We start from the raw sequence: 23,401 nt of genomic DNA, 5'->3' as shown, positions 1-23,401 counted from the left end.
CTAAAAGTGGGCAAGAGTCCGGGACCCGACGGGTTTACGCCGCGATTTTACAGACTATGCGGGGATCTGCTTGGCCCTATCCTAGCAAAAACCTTTAATACCATATCAAACAAGTGTCCCTTCCCCCCACAGGCCCTACAGGCCATCATTACAGTCTTGCCCAAACCAGGGAAAGACCCGCTAGAGTGCAGTAATTACCGCCCCATCTCACTTCTTAACCTGGATACAAAAATTTTCTCCAAAATAATAGCCACCCGACTGCAACCCCTGGTACCAACCCTAATACATAAAGAACAAGTGGGGTTTGTACCGGGTCGCGAGGCTAGGGATAATACCCTTAGAACCCTCTCCATCATCTTGAGGGCACAGAAATCCAGGGAGCCCCTTAGTTTACTGACAGTCGATGCTGAAAAAGCCTTCGATAGGGTCCACTGGGGCTTCCTAGAGGCAACACTACAAAAGATAGGCTTGGGAACTAGGGCTAGAGAGTGGATTATGGCCCTATACAAAAATCCATCGGCTAGAGTGAGGGTCAACGGATCCCTTTCACGGCCCTTAGAAGTGAGAAACGGGACCAGACAGGGGTGTCCGTTGTCACCCACACTCTACATACTCGTCATGGAATCCCTGGCAAATGCCATAAGGAATAACCCAAACATTAAGGGATACAGGACGGAAACCTCAGCACAGAAACTGGCCCTGTTTGCTGATGATTTGCTAATATTTATGACCAACCCCAGAATTGCCCTTCCCAGTATTCTTAAAGAATTTGAACAATTTGGAAGGTTAAGTAACTTTAAAGTTAATACACATAAATCCGAAATCCTTAATATTACGGTAAAACCAGAGGAAGCTGCTCACTTAAACGATTCCTTTCCCTTTCGGTGGCGCGCTGACAAAATAAACTACTTAGGAATAACTCTACCCTCGGACCCGGACCAACTCTTCGAACTTAACTTTAAACCGGCACTCTCCAAACTAGAGAAAGATTTACAACTTTGGAGGTCTCTAACAATGTCCTGGTTTGGCCGGATCAACGTCTTAAAAATGGTTTCACTCCCTAGACTTCTATATCTATTCCAGACCCTTCCCATTAGGCTTCCCAGAAACTTTATGCTCCGCATCAGACGATTAACGACGAAATTTGTTTGGGGAAGATCTAGGCCGCGATTAAAATTCAAAACGCTCATTAGAATGAAAGAAGTGGGAGGAGTGGGTCTACCAGAATTTGACCTATATTACAAAGCGGCGATATGCAAATGCGTTCTGGATCTCCTACATAATAGAAACACCAAATTGTGGGTGGCTATGGAGCAGGACTCAGTACCAGGGCAGGCCCCGGGGTTGTTCTGGATACCTAGGGGAGAAAATAGGAAAGGACTGAGACTACCACCCCTCTTAACAATAATCCTGGATATTTGGGATGGTTTTGCGAAAAGGAAAGGCTTGGTATCGTGTCCTGGACAACTCACCCCACTAATGGGAAACCCTGGACTGCCAATCCCGACAGGTGATAGATCATTGGTGGCTAGACTAGGGGCTACAACACCACGTATCAGAGATGTAATGGAGAACGGGAATTTTAAAAAGTTACAAGATATTCTGGGATCAGAGGGACCGGTGGCCGGAGCGTGGTTCCAGTACTTGCAGATCCGTTGTTATGCCCTCTCTCTGGGAACAATGACACTATTAAATAAGCCCTTGACGAGGTTCGAGGAGCTGTGTGTGGCCAAGGTCCCGCCAACAAATGAGATTTCCCTTTCATATCGCATTCTGCTAGCAGAGGAGACAAAGGATGAAACTGTGGGGTTTAAGGTACAGTGGGAGAAGGAACTGGGGAGACTAATCCCAGATGGAGAGTGGTCAAAGGCTTTGATCCTGACACATAAGGTGTCAATTTCAAGTAAATTGCAGGAAATGAATTACAAGTTAGTTTCCCAGTGGTATAAAACACCATACAAATTAGCTAGAATCTATCCCCAGCTATCAAATAGATGCTGGAGGTGCCTGACAGGCGAAGGGAATTTCCTTCATTTGTGGTGGTCTTGCCCTGGGATCCGGAACTTGTGGGAGGATGTCAATAGGCTATACAATGCTTTAACTCATGCTGGGATCGTCTTCTCCCCAGAAATAGCCTTGTTATCAATTTTTCCAGGCTCCATATCAGGGGCAAAAAAGGGTCTACTTAGATTCTTCATCTTGGCCATGAGACAGGCAATCCCAAGGCTATGGAAGTCAACAGCATCTCCAACCAGAATTACCTGGCTGGAAAACATAGACCATTTAAGACAATTAGAAGAGACCATTGCCAGAGAGGACAGTAGGCTTCAGAGGTTCTACGCGACGTGGACGATATGGTTGATGTTGAGACCATCTGATCGACTCAAGGAATGGCTCCTTAGAGGGGATATATCCAAGTAAACTGTCACAGTTCCAGTTTCCTAAACAAAGGTACAAACGAGCGAGCGGGGACGGTGCCCCTATTGGGCACATCGGAGATCTTCTGTGTCTATTTCTTTTCTATCCCTTTTTTTTTTTTTTTTTTCCTCTCTCTTTTTCCTATTTTCTACTTCCATGCTCTAATTTCCGAAGTTTTTCTACAAGTATTTCGTTTGGAAAATATAGTCATCGTATTGCAAAATAAGCTATTGGAACAGTGTTTAATGTTGGTGGCAGGGCATGATGGATAACTACATTATGTGATTGCCTACGTTAGTTGAATGGATGACTAAATAAAATTTGTTTGAACCATAAATTATAAGGATTGTATAACTGAATCTTATAGACTTGCTGGAGACCATGTTAATATCTGCACATAGTGTCAACTACAATTACAATGTTAATTGTATCAACTAAAATTATGTTAATTTTATTAACTATACTTACAATGTTAAATGTATCAACTACAATTATCCATAACAATGTTAATTGTATTAACTACAATTCCGTTTGTATAGATTTGTTTAAACTCTGTCTATATGCATTGTATTGCCATGAATTTGTTGAGTCTGCTAATCATGTGATATCATCATCATTGTCTAGGGAATTGAATCTTGTTGATTCTGAATCTTTCATCAATGAAGCTGGCTACTTCAGATGGTAGGGGGTCTCAGATTGATAACACTTTGTTTTTTTAAAGCAAATATGCAAGCTTAGGTCAGACTAACTGATTAAACTTAATTTCTTAGTATATAAGGAGTTGGTCTGGTGGCATGAAATTAGAGGTTTTTATTTGGACACATGTTCGGGAATACCTGCACAGTGTAAATCTCCAGGAGTTCTCTCTGCCTTTCACTGCCACCTCTCTAGCTGATAGATGATGATGAACGAAGGCTCTTACCAATGAGGATTGGTTTCGTCTTCGCTGTTACTTTCTCTGTTCAATAGATGAATACAGTTTGTATGTTGTGAGTTTCTTCATGTGTAGTGTCTTGTAAGGTAAATGTTTATCTCTATCATTTGGTGATTTATGTACTTAACCTTTGTCTAGGAGAATCATTATACAATTTTAATCAATTTAACTTATTATTCAGAAATGTGTTTAATTATTTTAATAAATTGCTATATGTCAACCCATTTGTTGTTCTTTAAAGCCATATCCAATCTTTTTGCCTTTTGAGTTGGCAAAACATGCGATTAATAACTACTTGGGCTTCATCAACAGCCTTTGGAGATTCTTGTAAATTAAATTGCAGATGTTAGAGTGCAAAAAATCAAAATGCTTATTAAGGTTTTTTTCTTTAACGTCTGCAAAATTATTCAATCTTCAACACCTTTGGGTGTACATCGCCCTTAATTTGATTCGATAATGCTTATTTTCGTAGTTTTGTTTTCCGAGTTCAAAGCCTGGAGTTATAGTGAACTCTCTATTGTGAAAGACACAGCTGTGGCACATTCCTTGGATGCATCTTATGGCATTTGACCTCAAAACACATTACAACATAAACAGTAGAGCTGCTCAAATGTTATATCCCTTTAGTATTTTACCTGTGTCCTGGAAAGGGTAAGGCAATTGCCAGAACAAATAAAATCTTAAGCAATTAGCAATGGGTCGAGTATTTAGTCTGCGGTGCACTGCTTACATTTTGGCCCGTGTCACTCAACTAACACTTAAACCAGCGCAACTCCAAACTGTAACAGAATAGAGAAAGTAAGTTAGTGTTCACTGTGTTCATCAGTGTGAAATACTCTATGTACACGGCTGATATAAAGGTGTGTTATCTGGATTCTGTTTGCTTCTGGATAACGGATGTTTATTGGTAATTATTACATATATTTCTTATTTATCACTTACTGCTCTAAATTGGTTCCCTTTTCTTGTGTACAAATTCACAGAGCAATGAAGATTCTTTAAAGCAATTAGGTCATTCACTGAAAAATAATATTAAGAAAACTAACTTTAATTTTTATTTATTAAAATAATTGACAGACTATAAACATAAAAAAAGCAGGTAAATCGGACCTACACCTTTTCTTGTGTATGACATGTCACTTTACTTTTTACCTTTTTTGTAGGGTTTCACTCTCCTGTGTGAACTTTTTGATGTCGCAGTAAATTTGATTTCTGAGCAAAACATTTCCCACATTCTGAACAAGAAAACGGTTTCTCTCCTGTGTGAATTCTGTGATGGTGAACCAGCTTTGATTTCTGTGCAAAGGATTTCCCACATTCTGGACAAGAAAATGGTTTCTCTCCTGTGTGAATTCTCTGATGCTGAACTAGCTTTGAATTCTGTGCAAAACATTTCCCACATTCTAGACATAAAAATGGCTTCTCTCCTGTGTGAATTTTCTTATGATCAACAAGAACAGATTTCACAGCAAAACATTTTCCACAATCTGAACAAGAAAACGGTTTCTCGCCTGTATGACTTCTCTGATGTTTAACAAGGTCTGATTTCCCTGCAAAGCATTTCCCACATAAAAAACAAGAAAACAGCTTCTCACCTGTGTGACTTCTCTGATGTTTAACAAGAGCTGATTTCACTGCAAAACATTTCCCACATTCTGAACACGAAAAGGTTTTCTCTCCTGTGTGAATTCTCTGATGCTGAACTAGCTTTGATTTCTGTGCAAAACATTTCCCACATTCTGGACATAAAAATGGCTTCTCACCTGTGTGAATTTTTTTATGATCAAAAAGGACTGATTTTGCTACAAAACATTTCCCACATTCTGAACAAGAAAAAGGCTTTTCTCCTGTGTGACTTCTCTGATGTGCAACAAGGTTTGATTTCTGTGCAAAACATTTCCCACATTCTGAACATACAAATGGCTTCTCTCCTGTGTGACTTCTCTGATGTTTAACAAGACACGATTTCCCTGCAAAACATTTCCCACATTCTGAACATACAAATGGCTTCTCACCTGTGTGAATTTTCTTATGATCAACAAGAATTGATTTCATGACAAAACATTTCCCACATTCTGAACAAGAAAACGGCTTTTCCCCTGTGTGACTTCTCCGATGTTTAACAAGGTCTGATTTCACTGCAAAACATTTCCCACATTCTGAACATGAAAATGGCTGCTCTCCTGTGTGACTTCTCCGATGTTTAACATAAGACGATTTCCCTGCAAAGCATTTCCCACATTCTGAACATAAAAATGGCTTCTCTCCTGTGTGACTTCTCTTATGATCAGCAAGGGCTGACTGCACTGCAAAACATTTCCCACATTCTGAACAAGAAAACGGCTTTTCCCCTGTGTGACTTCTCCGATGTTTAACAAGGTCTGATTTCTGTGCAAAACATTTCCCACATTCTGAACAAGAAAATGGTTTCTCTCCTGTGTGAATTCTCTGATGCTTAACTAGTTTTGATTTCTGTGCAAAACATTTTCCACATTCTGGACATAAAAACGGCTTCTCTCCTGTGTGAATTTTCTTATGATCAACAAGATGTGATTTTACTGCAAAACATTTTCCACATTCTGAACAAGAAAATGGCTTCTCTCCGGTGTGGATTCTCTGATGTCTAACAAGGTCTGATTTCCCTGCAAAACATTTCCCACATTCTGAACAAGAAAACGGCTTCTCTCCGGTGTGACTTCTCTGATGTCTAACAAGGTCTGATTTCCCTGCAAAACATTTCCCACATTCTGAACAAGAAAACAGATTCTCTTCTGTGTGAATTCTCTGATGTTTAACAAGAGACGATTTCTCTGCAAAGCATTTCCCACATTCTGAACATAAAAATGGCTTCTCTCCTGTGTGAATTCTCTTATGATCAACAAGGGCAGATTTCACTGCAAAACATTTCACACATTCTGAACCAGAAAACGTCTTCCCTCCTACGTGACGTCTCTGATGTGTAACAAGATGTGATTTAATGCAGTAATGTTCTGCACATTCTTTACATGAATACGGCTTCTCCCCTGTGTGAGCTCTTTGATGTTCTCCCCTTCTGTGACTTTTATCAGTCTGTGATGGACCAGAAGATGGGACCTCTATAAGAGGAACAGATGATGGATCTTTTCTGTAAACGGCTGAGGGGACATCTGTGGTAATGGCAGGTTCTTCATATGTATCTTGTGTGATACCACAATCCTCTGCTTTACAATCTGCAGATAGCAGACATCCCTCTGAGGCCCCGCTCCAGTCATCTGCCAAGAATAAAGCCAATTATTCTTTAATACTATAGACTTTAAAAATGATGCTGATATTTTATAACATTTCCAGATAAAAAAACAAGTCATGTAGCAAAATGTAATCATCATCTAAGGGTGGTTTTACACAGGCTGACAGTCACTAAAGTAATCACTCAAAAGATCCATTACGGACAACTGTCAGCTCATGTAACAACTGGTGGGTGTAAACACGGATCCTGACAAAGAAAGTCAGTGAGAATCATTCGCTCAACCAAGCGATTATCAGTGCAGAAAACATCACCAAAAACTACAGATGTGAATTAGGACTTACAAGTAACTAATTCTGGTTTCCATCAATAACATGGGGGCCGTGGGGGATCTGGAAAAGGGTCATAAAAAGTAATTTGAAGCAGAGTCCTCCACATACAGATGGAGTTCGGCCATTTCTGCACCAAGATTAGTTTCTTTTTTTCCATAAAGAACTCACAAAAAATCTCCCATGAAGCAGGATGTCAGTAACACACGGCGTACAGCAAGTACAGAACTGCTCATCTATAAAACAGTGTAGTATATACAATCAATCATTCTATATGCTGTAACGTATGACCAAGACTAGTCCAGGGACAGGGAGGCATGTGCCAACCGGGCCATGCTCTCCTCCCCCTCACATGTTTATGGCGATCTAGTTTTCCCTGCTCTTAAAGCTATGGTCACCTGCTGCTACTAGTGCCGACAATCTTACTCACGGTACTGCCATGTCCCACTCTCTCTCTCACAGGCTGACAGAATGACCTCCCTCACCGGCTCCAGCGTTCACTGCAGCCTGAGTGACCGCGCCGGAAAAAAGAAGTGAGGTCACATTGTGAGCCTGTGAGACAAAGCGCACAATGGAGGATGACAGAGACAATGGAAGATGATGGATACTGTTGGGGGAGAGTGGAGGATGATGGGGGCTGTTCAGGTACATTGATGAGGATTGGGGTTGTTTGGGAGATGATAGGGACTGTTTACAGGATCTTGGAGGATGATGAGAGTTGTGTGGGGGACATGGGAGGATGATGAAGCCACTTGGAGATGGACATGATATGGGAGGATATTTTTTGGTGTTTAAAGTTTATTCTGGGTCCCACTAGTTATACCACTGATTAGGGGAACAGAGGGAGATCACAATACTAATTAAGACCACAAAGAGGGAGTCACATAATTAATTGGAGCCTCAGAGGGAGTCACCTTACTAACTGAGCCGACAGTAGTGGGCACTATTCCATAAAGTGAGACCACAACGGGGGGCACTAATACTTAGTGGGACCACAGTGGGCATATTATTGGGGGAACACTTAAAAGTTCACTAGTGGTTTCAGAAGCTGCTTGATGGTGAGAGTGGGCTGAAGTAAGTTTTGGCTACAAGAAATATTAGCGGCAGTCTGGGCCCAGAGAGAAGAAAATATTATAGTATATAATATTATTTTAATCCACGTGGGGGAAGGGGGCATTCTGAGTTTTCCTTCGGGCCCATTGGTTCATTGTACGCCCCTGCTTCTACCTGCAGACTGCTCACTTCATAGTTTCCTGTCTTGTTGGAAGTTCAGCTGTCATTCAATAAATGGCTGAGCGCTGCCTCTGATTGGTCACAGTGCTCAGCCAATCAGAGGCAGCGCTTTCTGGAGGAGGGGATTTTTCAATCCCCAGCCACCAGAATACAGAAGAAGACTGCCGGGAACGGGGAGAAGAGCAGCGCTTCTAAGTGTGTTAATTATTTCTTTTTTCTCTACAGCTAGGGTGTATTTTCAGGGAAAGGCTTATATTTCAAGCCCTTCCCCCAAACTCCCTGCAGGAATTTCCTTCATCCCATTACTTTTAATGGGGTGGCAGCAGCGCCGGCCCCATTGAAAGCAATGAGATAGCATTGAGCTCCTTTGCCACAGCTGTGGCAGGGAATTCTTTCGTCCCTCCGCTGCAGTCCCCTCATCACCGAACACTGTGACAGTGCTGTCACAGTGTTCAGTGATGAGGGAACTCCCCGCAGGGATTAATGGAACCTTCCGGGAGTCCCCTCATCCCCGTGGGGTTGAAGGAGTTAACAGCGGGACATTTAAGAGGTGCTTCTGGCCAAAAGCACCTTTTAAATGTCCTGCTGTAAGCAGTGGGAAATTTATTCCACGCGCAGGAGTTTCTATTAACTCCTGCTCCCATAGGAGCCAATGGAAACTCCTGCAAAACGCGCACCTATGTCCTATCCTTTTTAGGTGCACGCTGTTTTGCACTTCAAATTCCACGCATATGAACACTTCTATAGGAACCCATTGGTTCTTTTAGAAGCGTGCATTATTTGTGTGCAAAACACATGCTCATGTGAATGATGCCTTAGGGTGAGATCACACCAAAATCTGCATCAAGATCCACACTCTATGATGCAGATTTTTACACACATCTGTAGCGGATTTCACCCTTTTGATTGAAGGAGCGAAGTTTGATGCAGATCCACATCAAAATACGCACCAGTGGTGAAGACTGAAACATGAAATATGACACAGGTTTGTTGCGCATTTTCTTCAGCAAAAAATCCACTACGAGTGAACACATCCTTATGTCGGGCCGCTACTCATGAGCCTGTGATATATTCCTGCCCCCAGGCCAAAATTTGCCAGACAGCCCCTGACCATTACACAGAGCTGCCATGAGATAGATTGGGCTCCCATATACTGAGATTAATGAGAGCCCCGGGGGACGGGTGGGGGATGGTGTTGGAGTCTTTAGTGTGAGGTGAGGAGCAGAATTGCCAGCGGGGAGCAGAGCAACCTTTCATTGACCACTGGGGGGCTCCTTAAAGGGATCCAACCCTCCTGAGATATAATTCCTACTGCTAGTGTGCAAAGTGCTGGTGATCACTGACTTGGCTCAGGACATATTGATATCTTTATTGAAACCGCATTCACTCACAGCTGAGAGATAAGATGTGACACCTGATATATGATTTATCTGGTCGGCTATATTCAGATGGCGAAGTGTGAGTTGTGCCCGAGAACTCGTATTGGACATCACATGGACACATACGGACTGTATGCTGCCCCATGCTGGCAGGCAGTAGACATCGCATGTCTGATTCTGGTCCGTGAATCAAACCAAAAATAAGACATGCTGTGAGTTTTTTCTCATGAACCAAATAAAAAAAATATGTCTATGTAAATAGTCTAATTGGCTATTAAGGGTCTAAGTGCGGCCTATGAACTACATGGACAGAAGTCAGATGGGGAAAATTGGCTGTCTGAATGGGATCTTCATGAGTTTTCTATTCTTTGGGACCTTGTCTTCAAGCAGTGTATTCTGTTATCTGGGTCTATGAGTCCATCTTTGGTATTGTGATCAGTGCTCGTTACGTCAGATCAAGAGTTGGTCAGTGTAAAGGACCGTTAGTTCAGTATAGATATCATATAATGAATAGTATAGATATCATATAATGAATAGTAGTTCCCGCTCGCATAGATGTGTTTCATGTCTGTGCTGTAAATGCCCATTATGTGTTATCACCTATAACGGTATCACATGTCATACATATTTAGTTTGCACTCCGGCTGAATGGGGGAATATACAGCAGAAACTGACAGATCCCAGAGCTTATAAATCTACATAACTATCAGCAGCCGCTGACCGAGGAGAATCTGTGAGTCTTCTTTGCTGTATTTAGTGGTTACTACTCACCTGGGCAGTTACCTGTAGGAATCTCCTCTTTATACCACTGATCGCCCATCACATTTGTCTCTGTAGTATTAATATTGGTCAGATCTTCATCCTGATGCAAAAGCTGTGAGACGAATATTGTAAAAGTCAGTAGATGATTAGAGAAGTCGTGTGGGATGCATTAACCCCTTAACGACCGCCCCATCGGGAAACTACGTCCTCAGAAAGTGGGCCTTAAACCTAGAGGACGTAGTTTTATGCATCCTCTTTGGATTGATGCCCACTGGCCTGAGGACGTGACAGCTCCATGCTGTTGGTGCCCGCAGGTAGCCGACAGCATGGAGCTGTCATCCCAGGATGCGGGCAGTCCCCCCCGGCATTGCGATCGGCGCTATAAAATGAATAGCGCCGATCGCAAAAAAGTAAATAAAACAGTGTAAAAAAGTAGTAATTCAGCTGCTATGATGGATCGGATCCATCACGGCAGCTGAAAATACTCACACGGCTTGTCGGCGGTGTTCCCCGGAGATCTGGTCCTCCCGGACCCGCTGGCGGCCTTCTGCGCATGCGCGCCAGACGATGACGTTACGCGTACGCGCAGAAGCCCGGGTGTCCCCGGCAAATTTAAAATCTCCTGGCTCCCGGCTCCTGAAGGTAGCCGGGAACCAGGAGGTGTTATCGGGGACCACTGTGAGCGGTCCCCGGGCCCGCGATCACCGCTATCCATTGCGATAGCGGTGATCGCGAAAAAGTTGAAAAAGTAAAACAAAAGTAAAGTTTCACCTCCCCTCATGGATCGGATCCATGAGGGGAGGTGAAGATACTCACCCCCGGTCCTCTGCGATGTCCCGGGACCCGAAATCCCCGTCTGCGCATGCGCGCCTGATGATTGACATCGGGCGCGTGCACGGAGGGGCTCGAGCCCCGGGAAATTCAAAATTGCTCTGCTCCTGGCTGCCATGTGTAGCCAAGAGCAGAGGGATGTCACCAGAGACATGATCACTGTCATCCAATGGATGACAGTGATCATGTAAAGTAAAAAAAAAGTGCAAAAAGTAAAAAAAAATAAATTAAAAAAAGGGGTAAAAGGTAAAAAAAAAAAAAGTACAAAAAGTAAAAAAAAAGTTTTAAAAAGTTAAAAAAAGCTTGTGTTTCACCCCCCCCCCCCCCACGGATCATATCCGTGAGGGAGGATGAAATGACGTACCTAAGGCCTGCGGATTTATCCGCGGACATCACCCCAGCTTCTGCGCACGCGCCCGTCGCCAATGTGGCAGGCGCATGCGCAAAAGCCATGGTTTTTTAAAATCGTCCTGCTCCTGGCTACAAAACTTAGCCGAGAGCCTGGAGATTTCACGGAGGGCCGCGGTGAGCGGTTCTTGATCACGTGTTCGCCGTTATCCAAAGAATAATGGCGATCACGTAAAAGTTAAAAAAAGGGGAAGGTTCATCTCCCCTCAGCGATGCGATCGGTGAGAGGAGATAAAACTTTTTACCGGAGGCCTCCATATTTGCACCCCGACGCAATCTTCTTCCGTGAACTTTCCCGTATTCTGCGCATGCGACTGCCGGCAAAACACCGGACACATGTACAGGAGTCGGAGAGCCCAGGAAACTTAATACGTCCTTGCTCTCGGCGACCAACGGTCGCCGAGAGCCTGGAGCAGTGACGGGTGGCCTCGTTGAGCGGTCCCCGGTCACGTGAAAAAATGGTAGCGATCTACCTTTGGCCGGTCTCACATGACCGGATAGGAATTACGGATTCCGCATGCGTTTGATTAGCGGTAATACGCAGATCAATCGCATTGGATTACACAATTCCGCTCACATTAGCGGGTTGGAATTGTGTAATCCACTCGCAGAAAAGAGAATGCAGCATGTTCTATTTTACCGCGGATATCCGCAACATAGAGCCCATTGTGCTCCATGGTCATGGATATACCTGCAGCCCATACGCAACTACGTTGTATACGGGCTGCGGGTACCCGCGTCATCACTAAGCGACGATGCGGGAAATACAAACAACAAAAAAAAAAGTGTACTGCGCATGACCGCCCGTGTAAGTACGCAGTTATGCGCAGTACATTGCGCGGCCGTACGCAGGGTCACGGCCGGCTCACAGCCGGGATCCACCTACGGCTGCGTAAGCCCGGCGTTATTCAGACCGCTACCTGTAATACGCAATTTACAAGAAGCCCCGGGAACGCTCGCCTTCCTGCAGTTTCAGGAGCAGCTTGTTGAGCGTCTTCTGTGTGAGACCGCCGCACCTCATCAAGCTTAGGGAGACTCACGGAACGCCACTTTTTACACCCCATCTCCGCCACTGAGGTCAAGAAATGACCCCCAAAAAGCATGAGAGGAGGGGGGATACCCGATTTTATTGCCCTATGTGCCCATCCCAACCAGCCTCCATAATTACCCGTCTTTGGAAATACTACACAGTTCACATTATTACTTTTATCTAAGATTTGGGGAACGCCGAAAAGGGCGCGGAGGGGGGGGGGGGGGATTTTAGGGAGTCAATTTTTATTCCGTACAAATGAGCAATGGGGCCTGGAATTTATTCAGTTGTGCCCTGCAATCATACGGGTGTTGCCTCCATTACAGGCCTTGCCATGTTTCCTGTAAGTAGATTAGGGCCACAATGGGTATGTTTTTGAACACGGGACAAACGGGGGTATCCATTTTGGGGTGAAAGTCTTCATTCCTATGTACACTGTACAAAAAAAAAAAGTTTTTAAATTGACAAAATTGCCAAAAAAATGAAAATCGTAATTTTTTCCTTCTGCTTTGCTGAAATTTATTCAAATACTGTGGGGTCAAAATACGCAGTACACCCCTAGATGAATTCGTTAAGGGGTCTAGTTTTTAAAATGGGGTCATTTGTGGGGGTTCTTTATAGTTTTGGACGCTCAATGGCTCTATAAGTGGGCAATGGGGCCTGGAATTTATTCCGTTGTACCCTAAAATCCAACGGGTGCTCCTTCCATTATAGGCCTAGCCATGTGTCCTTTAAGTAGATTAGGGCCACAAGGGGTATGGTTCTGAACACGGGACAAACAGGGGTATCCATTTTGGGGTGAAAGTCTTTATTCCTATGTGTGCTGTACAAAAACAACAGTTTTTAAATTGATACAACTGCCAAAAAAATGAAAATTGTAATTTTTTTCCTACTGCTTTGCTTAGATTTATTCAAAAATTGTAGGGTAAAAATACACAGTACACCCATAGATAAATTCTTTAGGGGGTCTAGTTTTCAAAATGGGATCATTTGTGGGGGTTCTCTGTCGTTTTGGCCGCTCAAGGGCTCTACAAGAGGGCAATGGGGCCTAAATCACCTTCATGCTAAATTTCTGTTCTGAAAGCCACCGACTACTCCTTTCATTTTGGGCCCCGTTGTGCATCCAGACAAAAGATTAGGGCCACAATGGGTATGTCTCTGAACACGGGAGAAACAGGGGTATCCACTTTGGGGTGCAAGTCTTCATTCATGTGTGTGCTGTACCAAAAAAGCAGTTTTTAAAACGACAGAATTGCCAAAAAAACGAAAATCACAATTTTTTCCTTTTGCTTTGCTTCAATTCATTCAAAAACTGTGGGGTCAAAATGGTCAGTACACCCCTAGATAAATTCGTTAAGGGGTCTAGTTTTCAAAATGGGGTCATTTGTGGGGGTTCTCTTTGGTTTTGGCCGCTGAAGAGCTCTACAAATGTGCTATGGGGCCTAAAACGCCTTCAAGGAAAATCTATGTTCTTAAAGCCACCGACTACTCCTTTCGTTTTGGGCCCCATTGTGCATCCAGACATAAGATTAGGGCCACAATGGGTATGTCTCTGAACACGGGAGAAACAGGGGTATCCATTTTGGGGTGAAAGGCTTCATTCATGCGTGTGCTGTACAAAAAAAAGCTGTTTTTAAAATGACAGAATTGACAAAAAAACGAAAATCACAATTTTTTCCTTTTGCTTGGCTTGAATTCATTCACAAACTGTGGGGTCAAAATGGTCAGTACACCCCTAGATAAATTCGTTAAGGGGTCTAGTTTTCAAAATGGGGTCATTTGTGGGGGTTCTCTTTGGTTTTGGCCACTCAAGAGCTCTACAAAAGTGCTATGGGGCCTAAAACGCCTTCAAGCAAAATTTATGTTCTGAAAGACACCGACTACTCCTTTCATTTTGGCTCCCGTTATGCATCCAGACATAAGATTAGGGCCACAATGGGTATGTTTCTGAACACGGGAGAAACGGGGGTATCCATTTTGGTGTGTAAATCCTCATTTTCATGGGCTCTATAAGAAAAAAATATGTCTTTAAAATGACATATTTGCAAAAATATGAAATTTTATTTTTTCTCCCCTAAATTGAACTAATTCCTGAAAAAAACTGGTGGGGTCAAAATACTCATGACACCCCTCAGTGAATACACTAAGGGGTGTAGTTTTTAAAATGGGGTCATTTGTGGGTGCATCTATTATTCTGACACTTATGAGCCTTTGCAAACTTGGCTTGGTGCAGGAAAACAAAGTGCTCCTCAAAATGCTGAAAAGTAATGTTAAATTTGTACGTCCTCTAAATGGTTAAAAAAACACAAAAGTTTTTCAAGTGTGCATTCAGAATAAAGTAAACAGATGGAAATACATATCTTATCAAAAATTTGTACAGTATGTTTGGACATATTTGAGATATTACGGTTGAAAATGTGAAAAAATGACAATTTTTTCAAAATTTTTCCAATATTGGTACTTTTAATAAATATACACAAATTATATCGGTCTCTTTTTACAATCTAAATGAAGTACAACATGTGGCGATAAAACAATGTCAGAATCACTGGGATATGTAAAGCCTTTACGGAGTTATGCCACGTTGAACGACGCATGTCAGATTTCCAAAATTTGGCTCCGTCACTAAGGCGCAAACAGGCTTCGTCACTAAGGGGTTAATCCCTTAACATTATAGGATGTACAGTTATGTCCTGCAGCATTGGGTATAGATGAAGGGAAATTGTGCAGTAATCTCCCTCCATACACTGCGGGTGCCGGCTATTTCTTACAACTGACACCTGCTGACAACAGCTCCGATAAGCCGCATGGCTCATCGGAGCTGTTAACCTTTTAAATACCCAGCTGATGTTACGGGGACCCGTACGGCCACTAGATATGAGATCACAGGGAGCCGTGCGGGTGTCATGTCATGCAGAATGCCTATCATGCCATGCCCATGGGGTGGCTTGATAGAATGCCTGCCCACCTGTATTATGATGTAATGCTATGGCATTACATCATACTGCAAGAGCGATTAAAGCATCACAAGAAAAAAAAAGTAAAAGATCAATAAAGTTTTGTTCATTTAAAAAAAAAAGCTAATAAAAAGTTCAAACACCCGCCCTTCTCTTTCTAAATAAGAAGGCTCCCTCGGTTGGAGACGGGGAGAGGGAGAAGGAGGCGGCTTATCTGGAGGAGTTTGGCCCGGGTCCCTTGGGAGTACAGGAGTCTGAGGCTTTGGGGGAGGACTTTGCCTGCAAAGAGATTTCAGAGATTATTAGGGACCTAAAGACAGGCAAGAGTCCGGACCCTGATGGGTTTTCGGCAAGATTTTATAAGCTTTTCAAGGAGGAACTATCCCTGCTCCTAGTGCAATTTGGAGTGATCCCGAAACCGGGGAAGGATCCCTTTTCCTGTGTGAACTACAGGCATATTTCCCTGATTAATATAGATGTAAAGATGTTCGCTAAACTTATCCCTAACAGGATCAGTAAACATATCCCAGATCTGATTCATAGAGAACAAGTGGGATTTGTCTCTGATAGAGAAGCCAGGGATAATACCGTTAAGTCTCTCTCTTTGATTTCTCTAGCTAGAGCGTGGAACAGACCGCTTTGTCTGCTCGCGGTGCACGCGAAAAAGGCGTTCAACAGGTTCAGGTGGAGGTTTCTGGAGGGGACCTTGTGTCGGGTGGGGCTGGGGCAAAGGGTGACAGAATGGATTATAGCTTTGTACAATAGCGCATTGGCTAGAATCAGGATGAACGGTGCCTTATCGGACACTATCTCGATTCACAACGGCACCCGACAGGGATGCCCTCTCTCGCCTCTGCTCTATGTCCTATCCATGGAATCATTAGCCAACGCTATTAGGAAAAATGGGTCTGTGATGGGCCTGAAGGTGGGACCCTCTAAACATAAGATGGCATTGTTTGCAGATGACCTCCTCCTGTTCCTGTCGAATCCTAGGGTGGGACTTCTGGTCGTGACAAAGGCTTCTGAGAGGTATAGGCGGGTGAGCAACTTTAAGGTCAATCTCCAGAAATCAGAGATATTAAATGTGACTCTCACTCAGACTGAGGTCAGAGAACTCTCGGACTTCTTTGCTTTCAAGTCAAGATCTTTGTCTATCAAATATCTGGGGGGGTTCAGCTTCCTGCAGACCCCGCAAAGATTATTGAGCTACATTTCCTACCTTACTTGAACAATCTCAGGTTGGATCTAAGCAGATGGAGCCCATTATATATGTCAAGGATGGGTAGGGTCAATGCTGTAAAGATGGACTCTCTCCCCAAGTTTCTATATTTATGTTCAAACCCTCCCGGTCCACCTTGATTGGCACCATCTTCTCAGTATCCGATCCCTGATTATTAATTTTGTGTGGATGGGACGTAGATCTCGACTTAGCTTTAGACTGCTCACCCGGACTAAGGAGGAAGGGGGACTGAGTCTCCCAGACTTCTCGTTTTATTACAAGCCATGACTTGCAAACTTCGTCCTTACTTTAATGAAGGACAGGATTTCTAAGCTGTGGGTAAAAAATAGAGCATGCGTCAGATTCTAGGCGGGTGCTGGGGACCCCATGGATCCTGAGACAGTTTTTCGGAGATCTTCAGACTCTCTCACCGTTTCTGATAGGAGTATGTAAGATTTGGGGGGTATACAACCCAAGGCTAGGTCTGGTGTCTCCACCGGATCCCCTCACCCTCTTGGTAGCCAATCCGCAGTCCACGGCTGCTAGGTGTAATAACACTATCTTATCCCTCTCCTTAGCTCTGCGACCCTCTGAGTCAGAGATGTGGTAACCCAAACTAGGGTGAAGCCCCTGAGGGAGTTTTACATTGACTCAAGATCCCCCCTTCCCTGGGGCATGGCAGAGTTATTTTCAGATAAGGGGTTTCGTGGAGACCCTGACGCCCGGGGGGGTGTAGGTCAACAGTTGACGCCATTTGAATCCCTGAGTATGTCACCAGCCCCTACTGAACATCGGATCTTGGTAATACACAAAATGCTGCTTGCTGGTGAGACGGGGGACACGTTCCCTAGTTAAACGGGCTAATGGGAACTGGAGCTGGGGAGGAGTCGCTCTAGGCCAGAATGGCAGAGGGCCTTCCTTCTGTGTCACAAGAGTACTAAATTTGGTAAACTACAGGAGCAGAATTTCAAAATGTTATCTTGCTGGTACTAATACTCAAATCTTGACTGAAGATTGTTTTCCAGCTTGATTTACTGCACTGTTGCTATTTGAAAAAGCTTAATAAAAGATTGAACATAGGATAATCTAAATAATAAAAGAAATTGGTATCACTGCGTCCATAAAAGTCTGATCTATCAAAGTAACACATTATTTATCCCGAAGGATGAATGTAGGCAGAAAAAAAGGGAAATGCCAGAAATGCACTGTTTTGGTCTCCAAGAAAAAATGTAATAAAAAGCGAGCAAAATTGTATTCCAAATTGTACCAACGCAAACCACAGGTAATTCCGCAAAACATGGGCCCTCGCACAAGTATGTTGACGACAACATTAAAAAAAGTTATTGCGGTCAGAAGATAGTGCCAGAAAATAATAAAAAAAATTGTATCTTTGAAAAAAACTAAAAGTAGTATAGCGAAAAGAAAACTATATGTTTGGTATTGTAGTTTTTGTACTAACCCCTAAAATAAAGTTATGGCATTTTTTTTGCAATATTTTTGGCCCGTAGAAACAGGACGCACCCAAAGATGGTGGAATTTCGTTAGGTTTTTTTTTTAAATTTTACTCCACTTAGAATTTTTAAAAGGTTTCCAGTACATTATATGGTATATTTAATAGTACCATTGAAAAATACAACTCGTCCTGCAAAAAACAAGCCTTCAGACATCTATGTCAATGGATAAATAAGAGAGTTACGATTTTTTAAAAAGGGGGAGGAAAAACGAAAATGGAAAAAAGGGCAATGTTCTTAAAAAGTTAATTGTTCTGATAAATAAAAATGACCTGACAGCAGTAATTATCAGTCATGTGAAAGTAGATCTGTTTTTAGCCTATAATTGCTCCCGAATGGGATTCTGTCACCGGTTCATGAAGTTTGGCTTGGAGCTAGGCTCTGAGTCACGGAGGGGGCCATGCTGGCTTCTCCCTCCCACATCCTGCAGACTGACAGCTCTCTCTCCTTCTGTATATAGGAAGAGAGCCATCACTCTGTATGCTGCAGGCGGGGAAAAGTCAGCACGACCGCCTCCATGACTCAGAGCTCAACTCCAAGCCAAACGTCATGAACCCGGTGACAGAATCTCTTTAATTCTATAAATGTTTGTATTTTGTAGCTGTATTTAATTCTAAATGACCAGAATGGGCGTCAAACTGCTCCAGATTATAAAGGTCGTCCCTTTACAGCAAAGTAACCACAGAATAACAAACTTGTTTTCAATATTAAGTGCGTTTGTCTTCCTGATTATCTGACAAGTGGATTTCTTTTATCTTTTTTTCTTACTTGCACTGACAATTATCCAGGATTTACATCCACATGTCTTGGTTAGACAAGTAATTCAGTTATGTTTTTATACCAACACTGTTCCTAATATTAATTAAGACTCAAAGGTATAAGGGTTATGATTATCTGAGTGGGCAAGGAAAATACATGTCACCATTACACACTAAATGGGAAACCACTGGGTAACACTGACATGGAGAAGAACTTGGGGATTTTAGTTGACTGTAAACTTAGTTGGAGCAACCAGAGTCAGGCAGCTGCTGCCAAGCAAATAGGGTGGCATCAAAAGAGGTCTTGGGGTGCATGACGAGAACATTGTTCTTCCTCTTTACAAGTCACTGGTCAGACCACACATGGAATATTGTGGACAGTTTTGAGCACCGTTACTCAAGAAGGACATATCAGAGTTTGAGTGGGTTCATAGGTGGCCAACTAAAGTAATAACTAGAATGGGTGGACTACAATACCCAGAGAGATTATTAAAAAAACATAGAAGGGGGTTCTTTACTGTAAAAGCAGAGAGACTATGGAACTCTCTGCCGGAGGACGTGGTCATGGAGAACTCACTAAAAAGAGTACAAGAGGAGCATGGAGTGTAATAGTATTACATGTTATATCACTGATTACTTCAGAAGGGTTGGTGATCCCAGGATTATTCTGGATTGCTGGGAAGGAATATTTAGCCCTAAAATGAGGAAAAGTTAGATTAGTTTTTCAGAGAGTCTGCGCAACAGCACCACCTGAGCTCCCCTCCCCCTGACAGGGCAGGAGCATACAGAGAGGTTTAAAGCTTCCCCATCGCACACCTTCCTCAGTGTTTTATAATGAATCGGCAGGAGTAGGAGCCTAACTAAAAACAACTACCGTATATTCCGGCGTATAAGGCGACGGGGCGTATAAGACGACCCCCCAACTGTCACCTTATACGCCAGGAATACAGTGGAGCAAAAAAAAAAAAATCATTACTCACCTTCCCCGGCGTTCTGCGGCGCTGCTGCAGGCTGTCGCTCCCTCCTGGTCCCCGGCAGAGCATTGCTTTCTGGACGCAGGGCCGTCAGCCAATCACAGCCATTCAATGACATCATTGAATGGCTGTGATTGGCTAAAACACACGAGCCTTCAGCCAATCACAGCCATTCAATTACATCATTGAATGGCTGTGATTTGCTAACACACGTGCGCCTTCAGCCAGTCACAGTCATTCAATGATGTCATTGAATGGCTGTGATTGGCTGACAGCGTGTGTTAGCCAATCACAGTATTAGCTTTCTGGAGGCGGGGATTTCAAGCCCTGCGTCCAGAAAGCAATGCTCTGCCGGGGACCAGGAGGGAGCGACAGCCTGCAGCAGCGCCGCAGAACACCGGGGGAGGTGAGTAATGATTTTTTTTTTTTTTACACTTTATTTTTTGTATTACCGGCGTATAAGACGACCCCCGACTTCAGAGCAGATTTTTCGGGGTTCAAAAGTCGTCTTATACGTCGGTATATACGGTACCTACAGCTGCTGTAGGTTTATATGTTTAAATGGAAAATAAAGTATTTTTTCCGAGGGGGGGTGGGGGGGTTGGGAATGTACGCATGCTGTCGTGGAGACCCTCTGAAAAAACAATTACCATTAGTCTACTCTAACTTTTCCCTATCTTCTCCACAACAGCACCACCTGAGACATACCAACTAAATTTCATCAAGGTGGCACCTTGATGAAAGGAGAGGACCTTACTCCAGGCCAAATCCTTGTCTGCCCACATATCTATTCTATAGTGTTTGGTGAAAGTATGCAACCTCTTTCATGTCGCGGCTTCACATATCAGCTCCACAGACGCAGAGGCTCTTTCTGCCCAAGATGCAGAGTGGGCATTAAGGTGGTCTTGGACAGTCATATCTATTGCCACATAGGCTTCTGTGATAGCTAGATGGATTCATCTAGCCATGGAATTTTTAAATGTCCTCTTTGCCCTATTGGGGCCAAAAAAATTGGATAAAGGATTGACTTTAACCCCTTCATGACATGGCCTATTTTGGCGTTGAGGACCAAGCGATTTTTTGGTATTTTTCCATCTCCATTTTTCAAAAGCCATAACTTTTTTATTTTTCCGTGGACGCGGCCGTATAAGGGCTTGTTTTTTGCGTGGCGAACTGTAGTTTTTATCGATGCCAATTTTGGGTACATAGACTATATTGTAAAATTTTTTTTTTTTTAATGATAGCAGAGAGAGAAAACGCATCAATTCTGCCATAGATTTTTTTACTTTTTTTTTACACCGTTAATCATGCAGCATAAATGAGACTTTCCATTTTTTCTGCAGACCGGTACGGTTACAACGATACCAAAATTCTAACATTTTTTTTAGGTTTTCCCACTTTTCTGCAATAAAAACCCTTTTTTTGGAAATCTTTTTTCTATTCTAAATTGCTGCATTCAAAGTCACGTAACTTTTTTATTTTTTGATGTACAGAGCTCTATGAGGGCTTATTTTTTGCGAGACGAGCTGTAGATTTTATTGGTACCATTTTGGCATACATACGACTTTTTTGATCACTTTTATTGCATTTTTAGTGAGGCAAAATGCTAAAAATGAGCATTTTGCCTCAGTTTTTTAGCTTTTTTTTTGCGTTTTTTTCGATGCACAGTCAAAAGCATGTGCAACTTATTGTACGCATCATTACGGACGTGACAATACCAAATATGTGGGGTTTTATTTATTTTTTACCTTTTTTTATGCTAATCTGAGAAAAAGCATAAAAAATGGTTTTTTTACTCTTTTTTTTTACATTTTTTTTAATTCATTTTTTAAATCTTTCTTTTTTTTTACACTGTTTGTGTCCCTCTGAGGGACTTTAATCACTGCCCTGATGATCGCTGTCATAAGGCATGGCAGAGCTACTGCTCTCCCATGCCTTAATCGCTCATACAGCGATCTCAGGCATAGGCAATACAGGACGCCAGTGTCTGGCGTCCTGTTGCCATGGTGACAGGCCGGGCTCTCGCGATGACATCGCGAGTTCCGGCCGGAGACACAGAGGGAGCCGCGCTCCCGCTGTGAACTCTTTCCCTGCCGCGATCTACTTAGATCGCGGCAGGGAAGGGGTTAACAGTGGCGGGCGCATCTCCGATGTCCCCCCGCTGCTGCAGCGAGACGCCGGCTGTGACTGACAGCCGGCTCCCGCTGCGGGATAGCGCTGGATCATATGTGATCCCGCGCTATCTCCAGGACGTAAGTTTACGCCCTGTTGCGGGAAGTACCCCGCTCCCAGGACGTAAACTTACGCCCTGCAGCGGGAATGGGTTAATGTCAAGGTTCTAATGGGAAATTAATTTATAGGCTCAAATAGAGGTGAGGATAGAGCTCTAAGGACTCAGTTCAGGTTCCATTTTGGGGCTAGGTTAAGGATTTTAGACTTTAACCTGTCTGTAGCTTTTAGTAACCTAGAGATCAAGAGTCTGGTGTCATAAAAAGCAATGAGAGACGCTACTTGGATTCGCTACTTCAGTATACTAGGAGAAAGTCCCTTATCCAAACCTTCCTGGAGGAATTCTAGGATAGTAGGTATGTCAGGGGAACTAAATGGGAATTCTTTCTCCTGGCAACAAGATGCAAAATTTTTCCTGACTTTGTGATATATCTTATTAGTGGCTTCATTTCTGCTGGACAAGAGTGCCTACGTCTTTTCGGAGTAGCCTCTTCCCAGCAGCATGGATTTCTCAATAATCATTCTGATAGATGAAGGCTCGCTATGTCTGCATGGTTTAGGGCACCCTGGCATAGAAGGTCCAATCGAACTGGTAGTTGGACTGGATCCTATACACTTAGATTTTTTAGTAAACCAAACCAATTTTGCCTTGGCCACAATGGGGTTACAAGTAGAAGGGTGCACGTCTTGTGACAAAATTCTTGGAGGGCCCTTGGAAATAGTGGGATTGAGAAAAATGTGTAGACTAACCCCTGGCCCCAGTCTTAGGTTAGAGCATACACTGCAGTCAGATGGTCCCTCGGGCTGAGAGAAAAGAACACTTCTACCTTGCATTTTTTCTTGATTGAAACAGGTCTTTCTGTGGGGCTCCCCACCCGTCTGTCAAGATACTAATGGCGTCACGAGACAGGGACCATTACCCAGGGTCTAGATGTTGCCAACTGAGGTAATCTGCTTTCTGATTTAGAAATCCCCTCAAGTGGGTCTCTGAAATTGATAAATCGTGCTATTCTGCCCAGTGGAAGATCTTTTGAGATAGGTTCTGCAAGGATGGGTATCTTCTTCCACCTTGATGCCAAATGTAGGCTACTGCCGTGACATTGCCAGATAGGATTTTCAGGTGTTGTTTGTGGGCGGCCTCTCCTGACTGCTGCAGAGCCTCCCAGAGTGCCCGAAGCCCCCTGTACCGTGGCCAGGACCCCTGAA

At 43.3% G+C, this 23,401-nt stretch overlaps 1 protein-coding gene across 1 annotated transcript in view; it reads right to left on the bottom strand.

The window, feature by feature from the left end:
* The window catches only part of LOC136627344 (zinc finger protein 345-like), a 501,744-nt gene that overhangs the window by 110,278 nt on the left and 368,065 nt on the right, over positions 1-23,401 (bottom strand). Inside the window, exons 14-16 of the mRNA XM_066602359.1 lie at positions 10,288-10,390; positions 4,948-6,603; positions 4,524-4,863 (exon numbers count right to left, since the gene is read on the bottom strand). Of these exons, the coding sequence (XP_066458456.1) occupies positions 4,524-4,863; positions 4,948-6,603; positions 10,288-10,390 (2,099 nt within the window). The remainder of the gene's footprint in view (positions 1-4,523; positions 4,864-4,947; positions 6,604-10,287; positions 10,391-23,401) is intronic.

This window comes from Eleutherodactylus coqui, chromosome 5 (genome assembly GCF_035609145.1).
Source record: "Eleutherodactylus coqui strain aEleCoq1 chromosome 5, aEleCoq1.hap1, whole genome shotgun sequence".
Lineage (NCBI taxonomy): Eukaryota > Metazoa > Chordata > Amphibia > Anura > Eleutherodactylidae > Eleutherodactylus > Eleutherodactylus coqui.
This window is presented reverse-complemented; position numbering and strand designations above follow the sequence as displayed.